Source organism: Eleutherodactylus coqui, chromosome 4 (genome assembly GCF_035609145.1).
Source record: "Eleutherodactylus coqui strain aEleCoq1 chromosome 4, aEleCoq1.hap1, whole genome shotgun sequence".
NCBI classification, from domain to species: Eukaryota; Metazoa; Chordata; class Amphibia; order Anura; family Eleutherodactylidae; genus Eleutherodactylus; species Eleutherodactylus coqui.
The window spans coordinates 211643894-211663284 of NC_089840.1; the positions used below are offsets into that span (position 1 = coordinate 211643894).

Consider the following 19391-nt stretch of genomic DNA (forward strand, 5'->3'; position numbering starts at 1 on the left):
AGCAGGTACCTAGGTGTCCTCTGACAGCCAAGCAGCAAGCTCTCCCTGCCACAGAGACCATCGGCTTGTCAGAAGCAAGCCGATGGTCTCTATGGCAACCTGTAAACAAAGCAGGACATTGCCAACATGTCGGCAATATCTTCTGCTGATTTTTCAAAGCCCTTGCACTGCTCTGTGTGGGTCTGTGCAGGCAGAGCACACTGGCACAGCTTGTGGCATTGTGCTCTGCAGCTCCCATAGTGATACATAGCCCGGAAATCTTCCGGGCAGTATCGCTATGAGCAGTGGAGCTCGGCCCCGGAAATTTTCCGGGCGTGCCACTCAAGGGGTTAAAGGCTATGGAAACCTTTTGTGCATAAAGAATCGATACACCCGTATCTTACTAAAGGGGGTATCACACGACCGGATCTGTATTGCAGATTCCACAATTGCCATCTGCACAGACGATACACGGTAAAATGCGTGCAGTAAAAAGCATGAACTCTCAATTTTTCCTTCACACTTGCAGACATGAATTGCATATTCTGCGAGCAGAAAAATAATTTGCAGCATGCTTTATTTTGCGGTGGAATCCGCGCAGACTGCCTCCATTGATGTCGAGGTGCAGGATGCTAGGGCATGGTGACTGGTGAGATGATCTGCATCTTCACACATCTTATAGCACTGTCATACAGGCTTATGTAATAAGGTTTCTCCCTCCAGACATATCGCATATACTGAAAATGATATTGAAACGAAAACCTCAAATAGAAGCGTTCACTAGCATTAGACAGACACAAGTTTAGTGTTTTATAGGGATTCTATTTGTTTCTGCTCTATTTAGAGTATAATAAAGCATAGTCTACTCTGTTTTATATTCCACATATAGTGGAAATCCTTGTCAGACAGACACTAAAGTGATGTCCGTTTTGACTAATGTCAGAGAGTGTTTCCGTTCGGGGTTCCGTCTCAGCACCATTTTTGGTATTTCATGATGAAATCCTGATACAGAATCCCATAGCGCAGCCAGAAACACTGCGAGAATTCTCTCTTACCCCTTAGTTTACTTACTGAGAAATGTTACATAATGCAGTTCTGTATACGTGAGCTGTTCCTTGAATGGCTTCCCTTTATGGTAAGGAAGTATTCAGTGAATTAGTAAGTATTAGGTAACTACATGTAGGGAATGTGCCTGTAGAAACAATTAGGATGCGGTGAACAGAAGTAGTTCTGAAAGGGAATTAGATGCTTAATGTAATTGTACCTTTATGAACCCTGGGAAGAGAAACGGAGCGCCCTCTTAAGGAGCGACTGTGTCCCTGCACCCCTCAGCTGATTGCTTGTCACATTCTGGAGGTCTACTCTGTGCATTGCAGCCACTTCCATGTAGTGCAGCCTCCTGTCTTATACTTACCAGGCACCATCTTGATGGTAAGATTTTTTACATTCAGTTTCAAATCAATCCTATGATGCATCAGCATAGCATTAGCTCAAGACTATACCAATTCTGCCTGCTGATAAAAAGATTAATCATCATTACCTTCTATATTCACCTAAATAAGGTACAGACCATAAGTATACAGTTAAGATGAGCAGTGATCTCCTCTATTATAACTGTGTGATAATCAGCAGTAACTGTGATAGGAGAGTCTGTGTCGCCTCTAAGCAGTTTCTGTGGTAGATCCGTGTAACAGTATCGCACAGACTGAAAAATTGACTAGTTTCAGACAGCATAAACCCAAGTAAACCTGAGCTGGTCAGAACAACCGCCGGCCATTATAAGGAGGTCAGCGCGGAGGCTTCCGCTGCAAATACACAGAGATCAGAGTGGAGGTCTCCTCGCCGACCTCCCATGTAGTGGCCGATGCTTGTAACTGCAGTCACAGCTCCCATTGATTTCAGTGAGAGCCGTGCCTGTAGTTACAAGCGCCGGCCACTGCACGAAGGTCGGCGCGGAGGCTTCCTCTCTGACCTCTGTGTTATTGTGGCGCTGACAGCATGCGCCCGCTCAGCTGAACGGTCGGCGTCCCGAGTGAGGAACCCCAGACGATCAACTATTGTTGACGGATAATAGGTCATCAGTAATATTTGACTGGAAACCCCCTTTAATAGTCTTTTGTCAAATAAAATGCAAAGTGAATGAACAAAGGAGGAATCTAACTCAAATCACTATTTGGCGTGATTGCCCTTTGTCTTTAAACCACATCAATTCTTCTAGGCATACTTGCACACAGTTTTGGAAGGAACTCTACATGGAGGTTGTTCCAAACATCTTGGAGAACTAACCAGAGATCTTCTGTGGATGTAGATTGGATACTGGTGTATCTTGTCTCCACCAGAAGAATAGTGGAGAAAATTCCATCCCCACCACTGTAACATCGTTTCCCCTCCTGGAAGTTGTCGCCTACCGACTTCGGTGCAGTGTGTCCCCCGTGGAGACTCTGCCTGCCAGCCTCCCATTTGTGCTGCAATGTGTCCGCCACTTACAGACTTCCATCCCCTCACCTGTCACTGGCCCCAGCACTCTGCCTTCTCCCCTCTCTACTCCGGCACAGTCAGTCAGCCGCTGTTAGTCTCCCTAAGGGAGAGCGGCGGAGGGGTAAGTGACACAAGGCAGAAGGGGAGATGATGGGCACCCATTCCCCTGCCCAGCCAATCAAGTTCTGGTTATTGGTTGTGGGCATGCATTTTGTCTCCACCCATTCTTCTGGTGGAGACAAGATACACCAGTACCGTAGTTTGCTCAAATCCTTCTGTCTCTTCACGTCATCCCAGACAGACTGGATGATGTGAGATTAGGGCTCTGTGGGGCCATATCATCACTTCCCGGACTCCTTGTTCTTCCTTACACCACAGAGAGGAGTTAATAACATTGGCTTTGAAGTCAGATGCCTATATTTGAAAAACTTTTACTTTTGCAGAATTTTTTCCACAGATGCCTAAAACCTTTACACAGCACTGTATATAAATTTTTAGTGGTTTTACCTTTCAGTACCCTTTATGCACTCTTGTAGCCGACTTCCAAGTATTTTAAGTGACAAGCTGGAGTCTTTTGAGCACATGTCACTTTTCCTGACCCCATGTTGCAGTTTACTGGTCTCAACAGCTGATTATTCTGTGGTTGGAAGTGTTCACCATATCTATTTTAAAAACCTTTGCAGAGAGACAAGTCTGAAGCTTCCACTTCTAAAGTACAACTGTAAACACCTTCCTTAATCTTAACAGAATACGGCATTGAAAAATAATCATTCATCTTCGTCATTTGAAGCATCCAAAACATTCTCTGCGTCGTGATCTAATCTGTGTACAGGACACGGTGAACTTACATGCATGCATCTAAATTAATGGTGTGTAACCGAGAAAACAATACACCAATACACAGTGTGCATTTCAGCTTTTTGTTTCCATAGTCTGCATAAGTTGAAAAAAATAAAAAAAAATAATATATAGATGGATGGATGGATGAGAATATCTGTCTGGTGGGCTTGGCGTTGCTATGGAAAGCGCAGCCCCCTGTCCATGAGTGAAGAATCATAGCGATTCTCCGTTCATGGGATTAAAATTGCAGCGATTTGCCGTGGTGAGCCTATCTGTCAGTTCTCTCCCCTGCTTACTGGCGGCAGAGTATCGCTAGCGATATTCCGCCTCGCCCGATGACAGGGGGCCTAATGATTTACATATCTGCCTGAGATGTAACTGCATGCCGAGTTTTGCATCAAACTGTGTCATTTGGCCTCTGGATGCTGATGTGTAAACCTCAGTATGCTGCTGTTGGATTTGATTGGTCCGTGGTGTTTCCCCCAGCCGGCCAAACAGCTATCAATGTAATGCATTTTATTGCAGCCCCTTTTTTCAGAGGGCGCCAGTTATTCTTCTGTATGATGGAGTTCTGGTCCAGTCAACCTCCTCCTAGTTTCACCATAGCCAGATAAGTTCCCAGTATTATAACGTGCTGTTTTGCATTTACTATTTAGTATTGTTGTAACTAATTGTTATGTACATATAGAGACCGTCTAGGTAGGCCCAGATTCTAGGCCTGGGGCTTCCCTTGTCACGGTAATCAGCCAGTGATTGGCTGCAGCAGTCACATGTCCTGGTGAGCAGCTAACAGGAAGGAAAAAGTAGCTGTGAAGCAATTTTAGGTAGTAGGAAAACCCTCTTAGCCCCTTTACACTATAGGACGTACAGTTAAGTCTTGCAGCATCGTGTTATGTATGAAGAGCGATTGCACAGCGATCTCTCGTCATACAATGCGGGTGCCAGCTGTTCCGCACAGCCGCCGCTCGCCCACAACAGCAACGATAAGCCGTGTGGCTCATCAGAGCAATTAGCCTTTTTAATGACGCTGTCAGTTCTAACAGCTGCATTTAAATCCCCCAGTCGATGTTCCGAGGTCTCATACGGCCCCCCGCAATGAGATTGTGGATTACTGTACGGGTGTCATGGCAGCTGGTGGTCTTTTGAAAGGCCCCAGGGCTGTCATAGTAGAATGCCTATCAAGCCATGCCCTTGGGGTGGCTTTATAGAATGTCTGTCCGATCGCAGTATGATGTAATGCTATTACATCATACTGCAGGACCAATCAAAGGATCGCATTTTCATGTTCATCCTCCCTCTGGGAACTAAAAAAAAAAAAAGTATAAATAATAGAGATGAGAGAGCACCCAAATGCTCGGGTCCTCGTTATTCGAGAGCTCTACTCGAGTAACGAACCCCATTGACTAGAATGGGAGACTCAAGCATTTTTGTATGTGGAACGCAGGGTCCCGAGCTTTTTTTTTCTTCTCTCTCTCTCTCTCTCCCTCTCCCTCCTTGATGCTCGTTCGAGTAACGAGCACCATCAAGCTCGGCAGAGTATGTTCACTCAACTCTATGTGAACTCACATGCCGCAGATTTTGTTGCAGAACTCAAATTTGCTTGCTGCCAAATTAATCCCCTTCAGATGTATGGAACTGAGGTTCAATTAGAGAAATTTCTACGAAAATATCTGTCCTGTGTTAATTCATCCTAAAGGGAATCAGAAGTATAAAATAGTATGTTTTTATTCAATTTATTGCAATCAAACCTAATTCCAAGATCTCTACACAATAAGAGACATCTAGGGGTCAGTTGTCTATGTAATCACGCAATGTAAGGCAAGAAACTGGCCAGCATCTGTTTGTGGTGTCCTGCTGTCATTGACACCGCGGTGGACATTCTATCTTGTGTGACACTAAACTTGTTATGCCGGTATGCTGTTCCTGTTTCTCTTAGCTTCTCTTCACACCGCTGTTCAGAGCCTCTGTCATTGACTTCAAGAATGACGCACAAAGCACTATTCATGCTGAGCAAACTATGTAACTCTAATGGGCACCATTATTCCGTTATGAAAGGAAACCTTGGCGCATGTGTTACACCTAGACTCTCAGAAAATGTATGAAACTTGCATCAAAGTATCTCCATATGAAGGGTATGATTAAAAATTGGATGGAGTATATACTGCAGCCATCACAAGACACACCTTGCAAGGTCACGACCATTGATTGGCTTGCGCTGTCCCTAGATTTATCCCCAATAGAGCATGTGTGGGACGCCATAGATAAATGGATTACGTCACATGGCCACCCACCACAAACTGTATAACAACTAACTGCACAAGTCATGCAGGGATCCAAGAATGCATAGGTGCTCATGGTGGGCACGTAGTCATACTGAAACCTGTACTGAACAGTAATAAACTTTTGTCTGATTTTTTTCAATTAGCTATCATTTACTTTGGGTATGACTCTGTACATATCTACTAGGTTTCATGGAATTCCACTAATTCCTTCTAGGTGTAAAGGCCCATTTACACTTAACGATTATCGCTCAAAATTCTTTCAAACGACTGGAAATAAGTGATAATTGTTACTTGTAAATGCTGCCATCGTGCGCTTTTTTTCTGAATGCTGATTTTAAGGTGAACTTAAAATCCATTGTTCAGCCGCAGAGAGATAAAGTATCTCTTAACAGACCGCATGCTGTGTTCTCCACAGGAGTCGAGAGATTACATCGTATTCTGCGGGGAACTGTGTGAAGAACAATGCAGATGTGCGCACAGCTTAGTGTGGGATTAGTCACACACTGGGCTCTGCAAACAGCTCCCGGAGGCCCTGCTACATGCAAATGAAGATGATAAAGTGTTAATGCTCATTACTGGCCATTAACACTTTATGCTAAAAGATCGCTAAAGCATTCAATCTTTCAATCATTTGAAAGATTATCTTTGCGTGTAAATGGGCCTTTACGCTTTAAATTTCCAGCACAATTCAGTATGTAAGCAAGAATTAGGGGAAAGATGGAATGAAGTGTGACTATACAGGGTTTATTTGTAGTCTGTAAGGGCTTCTGTACACAGGGAATATTCCATCCGATTACAATATGGACAGAAAATACACCGAGAAAAAACCCATTTATTTGAATAGTTTCATGCATTCAAGCGGTCTGATGCTCTGAGTTTCAAAAAAATGGCTTCATGTCCTGTTCTTGTGTGAGTCCACACAAGTATAGGACTTGTAATGTGCGTTGTCCCACACGTTGGACAGCACACAGACAGGGCTGTCAAATGGGAATTGTCTGTGTGCATACAGCCTAAATATGGTTACATTACAGTGCATTCTTTGTACGGGCTACAGACAGAATAGTAAGGTGTTTTTAATCAAAACTGCTGTAATTTCAAAGTTGCACTACTGGTAAGTCTAATTTTTATTTTCAGACATTGGTAAGGTAAAAGCAAATGTTGCTGCAAGCATGTAAGACTTCTCTTATCTGCTGAAGCAGTGATACAGCTTTCCCATCCTGCCCTGTCAACTTCAGCCACGACACTGATATAACGTAAGGCCTCCCTCACAAAGGGCGTTTGCAGAAATGCAGCGTTTTTCAACGCTGCGTTTACTGCAGTTTCCGCCCGGTTTCAGCAGCATAAAGTATGCCAGCGTTTTGGCTGCGTTTTCAGCTCGGCTGAGACAGTCAATGAAGGGCTGTGATTGGGCATCGAGCACGCTGACAACCAATCACCGCACTCTATTGCTGGAGGCGGGGTTCTCAAACCTGGCCTACGGCAATAGACTTGGGAGTGTTGGAGAAGCCCGGATGAGCGGCAGAGACCAGCGGCCGCGATCCGGACCACAGCGGCTAGGTGAGTATTACTTTCTTTTTTTCCTTTAGCCTAGGTGGGACTGATTTTCGGGGTAGGGCTTCTATTGCAAGCCCACACCCCGAAAATCGGCGAGCGGTTAACGCTGCCAAAAACACGGCACCAAGTGTTGCTGTGTTTTCAGCAGTGCTGAAACCGCTGCCCATTCATTTTAATGGGCGACGCAGGGCTGAAAATGCCCCAAAATAGAACTTGCATCGCTGTCAAAGCGCAGAGTTGGAAGGCTGTGAGCAGCCCCATTGAAATGAATGGGAGTGTTGTACAGAGTTTAGCGCTGGGCTGAAAAGGCAGCGCTAAACGCTGTACTAAACGCCCTGTGTGAGGGAGGCCTTACAGTTTTGCCAGCGTGTCACCTCAATCATACAAAATAAGATTGTGCTGGTATTCCAATATGTGTTACAAAATGTTACTTGTATTCCAATGACTAGAACTAATTTATTCTCTTAGAAAACCTGAGTAATGTCATACAGTTTCTACTGTTTGTGAAAGCAATAAATATTTTGCTATGAAGCAAATATTTTGCTGTTATGATCTAAAAAGTTTGTTTATTGAGATTACAGGACGTTCCAAAGCCAATTGTAAATTACAAAAAGTAAATAATTTAATAAAATACCGCAGCCTTCTGTGAAAAGGAACAGAATTGGAAAATGTTCTGCAAGCAACAGATTTTCTGGCGACAGTCTTGGAGACTACTTTACACATGTTGGATTAACACCATTATTTCGTATATAATCCTTCCGAGGAAACTCTGTCTCCTTTTTTTGTCAACAAGGCATTTTTCCTGTTGCTGCCAGAAGAAACTGCAAGAGCAAACTGTAGACGTTCTGGCTCGCTTTCTTCTGCACATCTCACATTTTTTGAATACTTTTCCTGGAAAGTTGCTTTTGTATTGACATAAAATTTGTTAGTCATAGGTGCCTTTAAGCACGTTCGTGGACTGGTATATACAGATGGCATACTTTGTTCTTTTTACATCGCTAGAATGACTTTGACCTCTTTAAATGTTTATTCCCCAAATCATTCAAAAACGTGGAGATAAGTGCACCACTGCGTGTGTGGTTATTGTTATATGTGATGGAGAGACATCATCCAATGTATACAGTGTACAAAGGCAGCCCGGGGCGGATTGTGGCAGCCCGCAAATGCAAATGTAGGACGCTGATAGGTAGTCCAGGCAGGCTGAGAATTGAGGCTGCTTTTAGGTGAGCTGATCCTCGTTTGAACAAGCTAATGAGCGAGTGGCGTAAAGGCCCATTTAGACACAACGATAATCGCTCAAAAGATGTCGCTCAAGCGACTTTTAAGTGATCATCGTTGTGTCATTTGCAGCTCAAGATGATCGCTCAAGATGAGCGATCACCTTGCGCTGTTAGCGGAGGATGCAGAAGACAAACGGGGTGTCCCCGCTTGTCTTCTGCATCCAGCTGTTCTCCGCTCTGAGCGCCCGGCTGTTATACAGCCGAGCGCTCGGAGCGGAGGATGCAGAAGACAAGCGGGGTCCCCCTGCTTGCCTTCTGCATCCAGATGTTTTCTGCACGGAGAGCCCGGCTGTTATACAGCTGAGCGCTGCATGTCGGGTATGGAGAACAGATCTGGACCGCTCTGTTCTTCATACTCAGCCCGTTATCAGGGAGCAGGATACAGCTGAAACAATAGTATCAGCTGTACCCCGCTGTGAATCCTTAATAAGACTCATCATCATCTTTCAGCACGCTAAAAGACAACGATGAGCGACGGCTTAATGAAAACTGCACGATGTAAGTCTTTTGAGCGAATTTTGAGCGATAATCGTTGTGTCCAAATGGAGCTTTTAGACAGGCAGACACATCGATGGCACATTCAAACGAGCATTGTTTAGTTTTTGACATTCACTGTATAAGTGAATGAGAGTGACTGGATGAGCGCTGTTTAAACTGAACGATAAGCGAACGAGCCAACGATGATTTTTATGTCTGCATAAAATGAATGATGAGTGAAAAGGGAATGATTCTTGTTCGTCGTTGGCTCGTGCTTAGACCGAACTGTTATCATTCGCTTTCATTCATATGAATGATTTTTTTGAATGATAACACAGGCCAACAAAAAAAATATTTTGGAACGTTTCCTTAACTTCATGAGTCAAATCTTTCTAATTTTGTGGTGAGAAAAACGAATATGACAAAGAAAAGTTTTTATTATCTCTAGTTTCTGTGATATACAATACGTGGAAGTATGTTATTTTAACGGATTAAGAGAAAATAATACATTTTAATTACATATGCTAACAACATTGAAAGTGCATTTGAAATCTTTTTTAATGACCGTTACATTCTAAGAGTTCTAAATTGATGGAAGAATTCCTGGCAGGTGGTTCGGTGTGAAGAGAATCATGTGGTGACTTCATGAGATCGTTTTCTTTTGGCTTGCCTCTTGTAAGTGAGTTCGGAGCATCCTTACACGCAGACCAGGAGTAATCTACAAGCATTGCTTCATTTCAACGGCCCTGATATCTTTGTTCCATTATAGAAATATCCATGTTTATCACTGACAGCTCCAAAACTAGGAGGGGAAAAGTCTAGGTGGGAGAGGAGAAAATGGATTTTAAGGGACATGTTGCATCCGAGTTGATGTTTTTTTTCCAGAAGTACTGTCCTCAACTGAGTGTAGTTAGCATCTCTTTTGGTTTTCCATCTAAAAGCACCTTTAAAAAAGCTTTTAGGCATGCCAGCTGTATACCAAAGCATTTTAAAAGCAATCAAACAATCGCACTCGAATATTCCAAGTAGAACTGCATAAATAATGGAATAAAATGTTAATAAAGTTTATTAAAAAAAAGTTTTTGTAAAAGTGAAGAAAGAAACACATGTACAGTATCCCTGCAAACATCATGACCCTTATAAAACTGGCTGTACTAAGACCAACATTGCCAATAACAGCACTATATTATAAGGGACACATATTACCTGACCATAATCGCGTATTACCAACACATAGTGATGGAAAATACTGCCATACTGTTACTGTGCAAAGACCAATATTACTAATAATAGCACTATATGAGAGCCAAATAATACCGCCAGACCATAACTACATATAACCACCACATATTGACAGAATACCACCATACTGATGTTGAAAAATACACAATACAAAGACCAATATTACCCCCATACAATGACCATATAATAGTAGATACCAGCTATACACAGATGCTTTACAGTATGGTTATATTCAGGGATCACAGGTAACATCCTCCCTGACTGCAGACTTTCCCTTTTCTTGTCCATCCGGCCCAGAAAGCTTCTCCAGGTCACGGAATGACCTGCAGACAACGGTGGCTCAAATTTGCCTGCCATCTGTCTTTGTTTCTACACCTCTATACAATCTCACCACACATAATGCCCCACATAGTAATGATGCCACCTAAAGTACCACTTTTTGCACCCTGCACACAACTCAGAAATAGTGTTTTCTTTATTCCCCCACTCTTTAACATTCAATAATAATGCCCCCTTTTATGTCCCTACTCATTCGCAAAGCCTATTTCACCCCTCATTCCATCATCGTGCCCTTTATGGCCTTATTTATTTATTGTGCCCCTCACGGCCCCATTCCTTTATTTTTGCCATTTTATTCAATAAAGTAAATCATCAATACTCATCTGTGTCAGTCCACCCGGTCTCTGTGCTTCCATGCTGACTTACAGATCATGTGACGGTTGCAACCAGTCCCCACAACCCTCTCCAATGTTTAGGCCAAGAATTGACCACAGCAACAGCAATCAGGTGTACTTGTCACTACATGATTGCGTGACCGAGAAATCAGCAGGGACCAGAGCAACAAACTGCAGAAGCGACACAGTGTTACGGACAGCGAGTTTGGACCCACTATACCAACCAACCGATTTGATTTTGGGCTAATCCTGAGGGCGTTATTCTGACGGGTCCCCGATTTTCACCCTTTAACCCCTGTACAGGGACCTGGACTTTGCAGTGTGGCACTGAGTGGGTCGCTACCTGAGGAGTAGTCCCGGTGTGGTTGGCAGTTGACCCTTAGAGGTTGGACACTGGTACAGCACATCGGGAAACAGTGCAGTCTACTGACAGAATCCGGAAAGATGTTAGGACAGGCAGAGTGCAAAGGTACTCTGTAAGTCCAGACAGGAACAGGAGGCCTTTGCTAGGTGACGGGCAAACATACACCAAAACTCGGGCAAAGAAGGGGATCCTCAGCTAAATAGGAAGGTAATTGCCTGTTACCCCGCAGCTGGCCTGAGAGCACTGGGGAGGATTAACTCCTGTAGTGCTGTTGGAAAGCACAGAGCTAAGAGCAATTCGTGCAGAAGGAGTATAGTGACGCTCGTGTTTGCCCACGATAGCAAGTGTGCAGCAGACCCGGGTAGCCGACCTAACAGGGAAATTTAACTTTCTTGCAAAAAATTTTACTGGGTGGGATGGGGAGGTAAACTGCATGAAAAAAAAAGCAAAAAGTGTATTGTATGTATGGAACAAATAAAAAACATATGGATGTCTGAATTTGTTGAAAACAGCTTATTTATTTTTTTTAAAGCAGTAAAACATCACAAGAACTATAAAGAATTGGTATATCTGCTATTTCTACTGATCCGAAGTGTAAAAATAACATGTCATTTCTTACTATTCAGTGAACACTGTAAGAAAAGACCCTAGACAACAATGGCAGAGTTGTTTTCAAGTTTTTTCAATTCCCTCCCAGTTAAACATGTTTTAGCTTTTCAATACATCATTGTGTATTCAATGGTAACATTTAAAATATAATATGTCCCATAAAAAAACGAAACCATTCTTCACACAATTATGTCGATATAAAAAAACCCAGAAGTTATAACTCTTGGAAGATGGGAACGAAAATACGACAATGAAAGAATGAAAAATGGCTGCGGCGAGAAGGGATTAAGTAAATGCACTGAAGATTAAGCATGTATATAATGTCAAAACTGATGAATGAGCGCTTAGCAGGAACAATAATGTCTCAAAGCATAATTTTATTACTGAACAGTTTCGCTGGTCCATTGAGCTCTTAATTCCTCTACGTCCCGGAGCGTTACTCAAGGCTCAGATCTGTTAATATATAAAGTTATCTAAGGCTCCAAAGCCCACGGCCCTTTCCTGGGGGGGTTACATTTTAAATAATAAAGATTACCACAATATTCTGATTTTAAGCAGTGGGAGGCTGTCCTATTTCAGCTAAGGCCAGGTTTACAAAGTGCCATACCTGTCCATGGATTGTGTGTGGCAATGCAGATCAGCTGCATTGAAGTGAATGAGGCTGAATTGCAATACCACACACAACCTGTTAACAGGTGTGGCACTGTTTTTGGAGTAAAGCAACTGTAAACAAAACAGTAGTGCAATGCTGTGCAAATCAGAATCCACGATGTGTGGTAAAGTAGTACACCGCCCCATGTAACCTTATCCTAGAGTCTTCCACACCTTTCAGAGTTGAAGAGTTATATTCAGTGGGCCATGTTTGAGCAAATGTTTGATTCTGCAGTAAAGATTTAGCGATATCTCTTTATTTGATTGGTATGAAACAAAGTAAGCTTCCTAAAATTATTCAGTTGAGCCAAATTCACCGTCACTTTATTGGTAACTGCATTTTATATTCTTACACTGGTCAGACTGACCCAACATTGGCATTCGTTTGAGTAATTTATTCTCCTGAAGTAATAAATGTTATCTATATTTTGAAACTATTTAAAGGCCATGCACACCCTTGTACTTTTTAAATCAATGCGTTGTTGGAAATTAGGACTTTTTTCTAATTGGTTTTCATTACGTATTTCAGGTTGTATTGTTTTTCAAGGCACTGCAGACTGGAGGAGTAAACTGGCTGACTCCTTCTTTAGGGTGCATTCACACGAACGTATATCGGCTCGGTTTTCACGCCGAGCCGATATATATCGTCCTCGTCTGCGGGGGGGGGGGGATGGAGGCTGGAAGAGCCAGGAGCAGGAACTGAGCTCCCGCCCCCTCTCTGCGTCCTCTCCGCACCTCTGCACTATTTGCAATGGAGAGAGGCGGGGCTAATTCTCAGAACTTGGCCCCGTCCCGCCTCCTTTCATTGCAAATAGTGCAGAGGGGCGGAGGGGAGGCAGAGAGGGGGCGGGAGCTCAGTTCTGCTCCTGGCTCTTCCATCCCCCCCCCCCCTGCAGATGAGGACGACGTATATCGGCTCAGCATGAAAACCGAGCCGATATACGTTCGTGTGAATGCACCCTTAGTCTGCTTCCCTGTTGTGAATGTGCATTTACTGCCTTTCCACTGAGTTATTATAAAGGGCTGTATGACCGGGGATAGTGGAGACGATCAGGACAGGGACCGCTACTATTACAGAAGGTTGTAATTCACTCTGGGTGAATTTTTTGCACTTATTAGCAGTGAAAGCATACAACCAGCAGCTACTCAGAGAGAAGATGCGATGGAGAGATAAAGCTGTGTAGTATAGAGTGGGCGTGGTTATGCTACACAGACTCTGAAAGAGGAGAGGAAGAGCTGAGCTTGTGTGCATTCTTGAGAAACCAGTTGATCAATTCTGGGAATGCCCCAAGCCAAGTTCAATGTAGGAAAGCCTGCAAACCAAGTATGATGCTTTCTAAATGCGTAAGAAGGAAGATAAGTGAATCCTTTTTTTTTCTGCAGGTATTTCGTAAGATATGTGTTTCAATGTTTCATGTACAAGTGACTCCATAGCCTTTTGTGTTTAGAATTATAGGACGGTATATATCTAGAATCTAGAATCCATTGGTCTTTACTTAGTGTTCAATGTATAATGCAGTCATGTTGCTGTCACATAAAGTTCAGTAGACACTAGAAAAATAAAATCGGGAAACTTATTTGCTTTCTTAAATCAAGACAGAGGCAAACTATAACAGGGCAACTGAGCATATTATATTATTCTCTGTAGATCGCCTGTCAGCAGTTTAGTGGCTATATGGAGCTGCAGGTTGTGAATAGGAGTCTATAGTCTTGCTATTGGATTCCCTCATACAAAGTCACATATAAGATAGCGAGATGAAACTGAATAGAAACAACCACACTAGGCTACAGTCACAAGTGCACCACCCACTTGTTCAGTGCGGAGGGAGTCCTTTCAACCAAGACATAAGCTATTATCTTCTAATACAGAATGTTAGAACTCAATTTCTGCTTTATCTATGCACTCACACATCCATTAAGAAGTATAATGTGACCAACATTGTAATAAAGTTACATTGTTTAATTTATAATTGTACTTTCTAGCTAAAAAGTGGTAGTAACAAACTGCTCTTATTATTTTCAGGATTGCCATGAAGGCCACGGGGAGGAGAACATTTTGGATTTGTCTATATGCCTGCTTGAAAAACCATTAATTGCTGTCAGTAACCAAGTCATCGATCTAACCGCAAAACAAAATGCTGGATTTTATGCAACTTTGCAAAGGACTAGCATTTCTCATTACATAAGTGGAGCATTGCTGGAGGCTACAACATTGCTGGGTGCGAGAAGTGGACCTTTGTTCGGTGGGTCGAATGGAAGAACAATGCTGAAAGGTAAATTTGCCACAGGCAGTAATTATTCACAAAAATGTAGTTTTTGTGGATTAGTTTTTACATGAAGGAACTTTTGTATCTAACTAGAGATGAGCGAACGTACTCGGATAAGCACTACTCGTCCGAGTAATGTGCCTTATCCGAGTACCGCTGTACTCGTCTTGAAAGATTCGGGACGCTCCGCTGCTGACAGGTGAGTCGCAGCGGGGAGCGGGGCAGAGCGGGCGGGAGAGAAGGAGAGAAAGATCTCCCCTCCGTTCCTCCCCGCTCTCCCCTGCAGCTCCCCGCTCCGCAGCGCGTCCCGAATCTTTCAAGACGAGTACAGCGGTACTCGGATAAGGCACATTACTCGGACGAGTAGTGCTTATCCGAGTACGTTCGCTCATCTCTATATCTAACCTATTCAGATTTTAACCCCAATGATATACAAGTATGGAGTAGCCTCTGGAGCTGAGCTCCCTCCATGCCTGGCAGTTGCTGGCTGTGCGATACAGTCAACACCAGGCCACGATTAAAGCTAACACAGTTCACGGCTCTGTTTAACCACTTAGATACTGCAGTCAGTGCCGACCATGGCATCTAAGCTGTTAGCTGAGGGTCCACTCCATTACCGCATTGGCCCCATGTAACAGGATCGTGGGTTTTTAAGGTGTTGCCATGATAGTCTGGAGCACCCTGTGTGCCCCCCAGGTCTGCCATGTATATAAGCCTGCCACAGACAAAGCTTAATAGGTAACAATGAAAAGTACAATATAAAGCAATACAGAAGTGTTATCCTGTGTGGTACAATAAATTGCATGTTGAAGTGCCCTGCTGTGATTTTTTTTTTTTAAAGTAAAAATAAGTCTAATAAAATTTAAAAATATTTTAAAAAGTGTTCAAACACTTATCATTTTCTAAAAATATATAAATGAGGGGTGCGCCAAGTTATCAGAAAATTGAGGAAAAAAGTATTCAAAAACGGTGCATAAATAATTAATTATTTGCACTCACCTAGTGCCCAGCAGGGAAAATCTAACAGATAGACCCTGCCGGCATCGATGTCCAGGACGGCTTTAAATGGAATCTTTTACTCCCTGATCCGTGAAGTGACGGAGAGCTGAAATATCCAGCAAGCAAAGCACCTTGCAAGGTGCTTGAGAAATTACTTGTAATGGGGAAAAGACAGTTGATTGCGCTCGTGGGGTTAAAGATTTTTATTATAAAGAATAAAAATCTTTAACCCCACGAGCGCAATCAGCTGTCTTTTCCCCATTACTTAGCATTTTCCAGTTAAAAAATCTAAACATTAAAAATATTGATGTGAAGCTTGAATTATTAAAATGTTACATAATTTCCCACACGAATGCCACTATAAACAACATAATGTCAGATATGTTATGGTACAAATAAAAACTATAGCTAAACCGACAAAAAATGAAGCCTTAGAATATGGCAACATATAGCAAAAAAAATTAAAATAACGGGAAAGCATAACTAACCATAAAAAAATGGTATTGCTGTAACATAACATAGTATGTTAGGCTGAATGAAGACAATGTCCATCTAGTTCAGCTTGTTTCCGCCCTCTAGTTGGTCCAGAGGAAGGGAAATCTTCAGATTTGTCAAGCGCAAAAATTTCTTTATCCACCCAAAGTTCTGTCCCGGGACAGGAAGGAGAGGGACTTACCTTATATACTCGAGTATTAGCCAACCCGAGTATAAGCCGAGTCAATAAGTTTCACCACAAAAAAACTTGAAAAACTTATTGACTCGAGTATAAGCCTAGCTATACTCGAGTATATACTAAATAAAAAAAACCCTCCATACTCCCCTCCCAGCTGGGTCTGTGTCTATGCGACAAGCTGCTTGAATTCTCCCCGCTGTCACTCCCCGCCGTTCTCTCTGCTTGGCTCTGTCAGTCTGCTGTGTAAGTTAGCGCTGTGATTGGATTGAGCGCCAGCCAATCACAGCTGGCACTTGATCCAATCACAGCGCTTACTGACACAGTAATGATGGCAGGGGATTTGAAAGCCGAGCAGGGGGATGACGGCGGGGAGAATTCTAAAGCAGCTTAGTTGGCTGTGAATGATCGAGCACCGGCTGTGATTGGCTGACGATCAATTCAATCACAGCTCTTACACAGCGCTGACAGGGCCAAGCAAAGAGGACGGCGGGAAATGACAGCAGAAAGAATTCAAGCAGCCTGCAGCACCACCGCCAGAGACACAGACCTCGGCTGGGAGGCGAGTATGGAGGTTTTTTTTAAAGCCTTCCCTGACTCGAGTATAAGCCGAGGGGGGCTTTTTCAGCACAAAAAAATGTGCTGAAAAACTAGGCTTATACTCGAGTATATACAGTATATTACCTGTAGTTTTTTTTTTTTGCCATTCCTCATATCTGCAGATTTCAGGCCTCCTTTTCAGCCATTCAAGGTGGCGGCTGCAATTTTCAGACTACCTAATGCACACTGTGCACTGATCTCTGACTGACTAGCACTCATCTTTGGCCAATCAGAGAGCAGATCAAGTGCTCTGGTAGTCTGACAACAGCTTCTATATGTACTGTGGGGATTAGGGAGTCTGAAGATTCAGCCTTGGATGGCATCTTGCATCTGAGACCAGTGACCGGCGAGGATATCACGGCCGCATGTCCTGGCTGGACCGTGAATACTCTGCCCTGAACTCCAAGTATTGTTGATTCCTTAGATGCTTGGAGTTTGAGTCAGAGTAGTAGCAGTCAGGCTGAGACATTTATGTATTATGGACATGTAAATGCGGCCATAATACGCTTTTGTGTCACTGGCCTAAGACCCCCAAATGTTCCATGAACTGTGCTGTAAATTATATAGGCACTTGATTTCTTCCCTTCCTTTATTACTTTTCGGGCAGATATTACGTGACGCTCCACAACACGGCGGCTGCATTGGATTTTTCTTGTAGAAATAAAAATAATAACTTTCCATTATTCATTTGTGACATTGTCTGATGCCCTGTTTTGATCCCCTTGGTAATTAGAGAACAATGTTAACAAAACCATCATAAAGGAAATTGAATTACATATTTCTGATGGGGAAGAGCTCCATGATCATTGCTTTAGTGTTTGTTTACAATGAAGTCATGTTCTCCTTTCCAGCAGTTAAATTTCCTGGCATTCCATTAATACAAGAATGCACTGGAGTCTCGTTTTGTTCCATAATTCCTTATATGTATGTACAAAGCCTTAAATTTAGTCAGACATTTATGCTTCACGTTATATGAAAATCATGTGGAAGTTTTGCCGACACTAATTCACATCTCATTTTTCTAATGTTGATTTACAACTAGGGCTGGGCAATTTTGCATAAAATTAATTAATTTTTTTTCACCCCCAAACTTTTCTCGATTTTAATTTATTTTCTTTTTCATTGCTAAATGAGCTAAGGTTCTGTTTCCAGCGGCATCAGAGGCTCCATTTGGTACAGATCTGGCACAAAATTCACAACAAGATAGTGCAGCACGTTGTGTTACTTTTTTCAGAAAATTGCCATGTACGGATTATCAGGGTTACATGGGATAATTCTGATAATCAGTAGTTATTAAAGGGGTTGTACCATAATTGCAACTTATTCCCTATCCACAGGATAGGGAATAACCTGCTGATCGGTGGGGGTCTTACCGCTGAGACCCCTGCTGATTGCAAGAACAAGGGTGTCTCCCATCATCGCTTGGGTATTTCTGTTGGCCCCATTGAAATGAATGGAGCATCAACCTCACATGCTCAGGCAGTGTTTGCATTCAATGTGATGTCACACGTTCTTAGGATCAGTGGGGACCCCAGTTGTCAGACTCCCACCGATCAGCTGTCCTGTGGCTAGGAAATAACATTTAGAGCACAGAAGCGTTTTATAATCACCCCTATCGTGTGCTCTGCAGTGAATAGAGGAAGCGTCCGTACCGCTGCCTCTACTAGACTTGGTCATCAAGTGTTTTCCAATATCCGGTCTTAGTACCACATCCGCAATCTAATTTTACTCTTAAGAGCCAGTAAGGCTATTCTCACATCTCCATTAGGAACCCCTGTCAGGAGGCTCCATTACAAATCCGGCATAAAATGCCAAAAAAAGCCCTGTGTGAAGGACTTTTTCATCTGATAAAAGGCTGAACGGAGACCAATCAGACCCCATGATAGTCAACTGTGTTAACTCTTAGATTGGGTTCGCACAGGACAGAAATCCGGCAGAAATCTCACGGAATGTCCGCAGCAAGCTGCGGAAATCTTGCAGAATTTCTGTGCGGTCCTCAAGTCCCACGGGTTTTCAAGCGGTTTATTCTGCTGCTGCCAGCTCTCCCCATAGAGAGGAGAGAAGCTGCTGTGGAAAAAAAAATTGACAGGCCGCGGCTTTGATTTCCGCGTTGCATCGGATTGCCTGCAGCATGTGGAGGAGATTTTTGCAAATCTCGTCCAATTTGCTGTATTAACCCGCGATAAAAACTGCAGGTGGAATTTCCGTGCAGAAAGTCTACACGGCAATTCCGCCCCGTGTGAACCCATCAGTTTTCTATGGGGCAGTACAATTATTGCACCAAATTTATATAGGTTTTACTATGTTTTACTACTTTTGCACAATATATATATATATATATATATATATATATATATTTGTTTTTTTACAAAAAGTGTTAGTGTGGCTCCACATTCCAGCGTCCAGAGCATTTTTATTTTTCCGT

General features: G+C 42.9%; 1 protein-coding gene across 7 annotated transcripts in view; it reads left to right on the forward strand.

Annotated features, from left to right (window-relative positions):
* Positions 1 to 19391, forward strand: part of PLCE1 (phospholipase C epsilon 1) — a 278460-nt gene that overhangs the window by 105505 nt on the left and 153564 nt on the right. For all 7 annotated transcript variants that reach the window (XM_066600696.1, XM_066600699.1, XM_066600700.1 and 4 more), the window contains exon 3: positions 14454 to 14703. In XM_066600696.1, the coding sequence (XP_066456793.1) occupies positions 14454 to 14703 (250 nt within the window). The remainder of the gene's footprint in view (positions 1 to 14453; positions 14704 to 19391) is intronic.